Here is a 3,110-nt window from a genome sequence, read left to right on the forward strand (position 1 = left end):
TAGGTGAGGAAGCACCCACCGCACACCGAAAATGTTGCGAGAACAACAATCCCAATCCAATGGTTAGCAAGGAGTGTTGTATATCAAACATTAACTTAAGTAGTAGTATTTCTCAGAAGATAATGTAAAATTTTGGATTTAACTTCTAATACTATGAAGATTCAATGTTAATTTTTGACAAACTATTTAACAATCTACATAACCCACATTCCTTTTCGAAAGGAAAACAAACTTACACCTACCTACCTTTTGAAGGTATTAATTTTTATTTTATTCTCCTTTCTCTTTTAAAATTAATGAGATATAGATTTTTAGTAGTATTGAAAATTTCATAATAATTTGTATCTTTTTTCTCGATGTGCTTACAAACCACAAACACTTATTACATAAAAGACTATGCCACTCATTTATCGTAAACAATCATTCAACTCATACACGATATATAGATAGATAATGAAGTGATAGTTTAGTTGCATTCATTAGGATTAGCCAAGAGATAAGCTTCAATTGCCTTAAACATGGCTGCACCCTTTGCTTGACCGCCCTTCATCGCGTCTTCAGATACATCAGCACCATCAACAATATAGATACTGGTCTTCACCTTCAAGATAGAACCTCCATCGGGAGAAGCTACAATCTTGTTCTCATGAGATATTTTCTCGACCTTGTCAGTCATAAAATCTCCTCCAATTATACTATAGTTGTATGTCATGTTATCTTTGTTGATAGAATCTATTTTATGTTTCATATAGCCTTCTTTCGGACCTGCCATATCATCAATGAAAAATATAATAGATCAATTCCTAATTTATATTATCAATTTCTTTTGACGTTAATTCCCTAAAGTCTAGTATAATCTAGTGTTCGCCCCTCTCAATTTCATCAAAAGAATTTCTTAATACAATTTCCTGGAATTTAAGATTAGGCTAAACTTTACATTACATCGTGAATTTGAGAGATTTTTTCCGAGGGTCAATTAGTTGGTTTAAGTTTCATGGCAAAATCTTACATTATTTGTTGTTGCGAGTGTAACTAACTAATTAATGAATTTACCTTCTTGGAAAGTAATCTTCTTAATGGTTCCAACTCCTCCATCACCTTCAATGATCTCGGTACTTTTGATGATATGAGGTGCAACCTTAATTGAAAGTTTATCGGTTTCAACGGCCAAGGCATTGAACATTCTAGTGGGAGCGATAGGAGTGGTGGTCTCATTTTCGTATGTGAAGACACCCATGATTTTCTTAGAAAATAACAGAGGTTAAGAATTTGATCAAGGAGTGTGAGATATAGATGTATTCGGCTTATGGATTTTGAGGTGAGGAGATTACAGAACTCATACTGGTATTTATACATAGACAAAACTTCGAGGTGTTCAAGCAAGCAAATGTTTCTTGGGTCATAACTTCAAACATGACGACCAATAAGAAGTTTGAATTATGTAACGAAACAGCCCTTTTAAAATTAGTAATATCTTGAAATAACAAATTAAGACAGTAATTTAATGGTTGAGACATCGACTTTCTTTTTGAACGAGAAGTTGAAGGTTCAAATTAATATATTAAGAAATAATGATATATAGGTCCTTAATGGAGGCTGCAATCAATTGAAATTTTGATTGGCTTGTCTGTCTCAACGATGGTGACATATAGTCAGGATGAAGCGTCATGTAGACTTGAAAAGTCTCATCAAACCATCTAGATGCCATCCTTAAAATTCTGATCGGCTTGTCTCCCAAGTTATCTAGAAGGTTGTTAATTACCAACTGTGTAGAACAAAATATGACATAACTAGTGGGCCGAAGACCATCAGAAGTTATTATGAAATTGATTTTACACCTCTTTTCTTGCACATCTCTGGTCCATTTTCTTCGTATGATCAATAAAAGACGTTGGCCTTATCCGGTCCAATTCTGATCAAAATGCAAAGCGGAAGTGTCTCCCTGAATTAAAAATAATACTGTAATAATAATAGAATTATTATAATACAACCCGATTAAAAAAATAACATAAGAAAATGATAATATTTATGAACATTTGCAAAAATTTCAAATGAAGTAGGCACTTTAGGCCAAGAATTATGGGTTGATTAATATATGGACTCCCCTAGTACTCACTGACATTTAGTTAACAAATTAAACATAATATTAAAAAGATTCAGATTTCATTTGTTTCAACCATTAGTAATCATGTCTCTTTCTAAAGTTATATTTCACTATACTAGGCTGTAATCTCTATACTATATATACCGAAATTCGAACCTATGATTTAACGATCATACACAATTAGTTTGACCATCAAAAGAATGAAATGCAATCTTACAAGGATATACATTTGTTTTATCTAATTATCTAAAACCCTATACGTTAGGAAAGGTTATCATAAAAAATAAAAAATGTTAGGAAAGGCGGTGCACTATAAGGGCAACAAAATTGATGGAAATAGGCGTGGCTTTTAAGAATTTTGTCAATCTTAAGACTTGCAATTTTAGGATGTAAGAGGATTAGACCCCAGAATTGATCACATTACTGATTAATGTAACTAGTAACTTTACTACAATATTATTTATTACTGTACTAGTTAAAACACAATGAGCACTAGGGAAAATTTCATACAAGCTAAAACGCATAAACTATCAAGATAGTGAGCAAAGAAAATCGAAAATCCTAGCTAAAACTTCGTACTAAGTTTTTGAATTCAACATCGACCAAATTTGATCTTGAAAACCCGTTCGATATCGATACTCCTAATTTGAAAATCAACCCGGACGGTTCAATACCCTGTATTCAAGCCTGAGACATGCTTTGTACCGGACCGAAATAAAAAACCAAGGTACTCTCAAAATCTTTTTGCTGTATCAAAAGAAAGGTTTCCAAATGAAGAAATATTTCAAAAGTCTATAAATTGTACTAAACCGTAGGGAAGATGGTAATGGTGTAACGTATAATAATTTAGGGAGCATTTCAAAATTTCTTAACAAAACTTGGGACTTAAAGATGCGTTTGTTACGATGAGACGGGATTAGATAGGACAACATAGGACATGATTGAACTGGACAAGACTGATGTTGCTTTTGGCAATCTTTGAATAGGACAGGACCGTACATGAGTA

General features: G+C 32.8%; 1 protein-coding gene across 1 annotated transcript; it reads right to left on the reverse strand.

The window, feature by feature from the left end:
- Positions 1-466: 466 nt before the first annotated feature.
- LOC139883534 (major strawberry allergen Fra a 1.05-like) lies at positions 467-1,237 on the reverse strand. Its single transcript, XM_071867698.1, has 2 exons — positions 1,054-1,237; positions 467-765 (listed from the first exon to the last, which is right to left on the reverse strand). Exons 1-2 carry the CDS (start codon positions 1,235-1,237, stop codon positions 467-469), a joined length of 483 nt encoding a protein of 160 aa, XP_071723799.1.
- Positions 1,238-3,110: the final 1,873 nt, after the last annotated feature.

The sequence above is a fragment of the Rutidosis leptorrhynchoides genome, unplaced genomic scaffold (genome assembly GCF_046630445.1).
Source record: "Rutidosis leptorrhynchoides isolate AG116_Rl617_1_P2 unplaced genomic scaffold, CSIRO_AGI_Rlap_v1 contig413, whole genome shotgun sequence".
In the NCBI taxonomy this organism is placed as follows: Eukaryota; Viridiplantae; Streptophyta; class Magnoliopsida; order Asterales; family Asteraceae; genus Rutidosis; species Rutidosis leptorrhynchoides.

Coding starts and splice junctions, on each gene's coding strand:
- LOC139883534 (XM_071867698.1), bottom strand. CDS start 1,237: ATGGGTGTCTTCACATACGAAAATGAGACCACCACTCCTATCGCTCCC. Junction 766..1,053: donor GAAGATTACTTTCCAAGAAG/GTAAATTCATTA, acceptor ATGATATGGCAG/GTCCGAAAGAAGGCTATATG.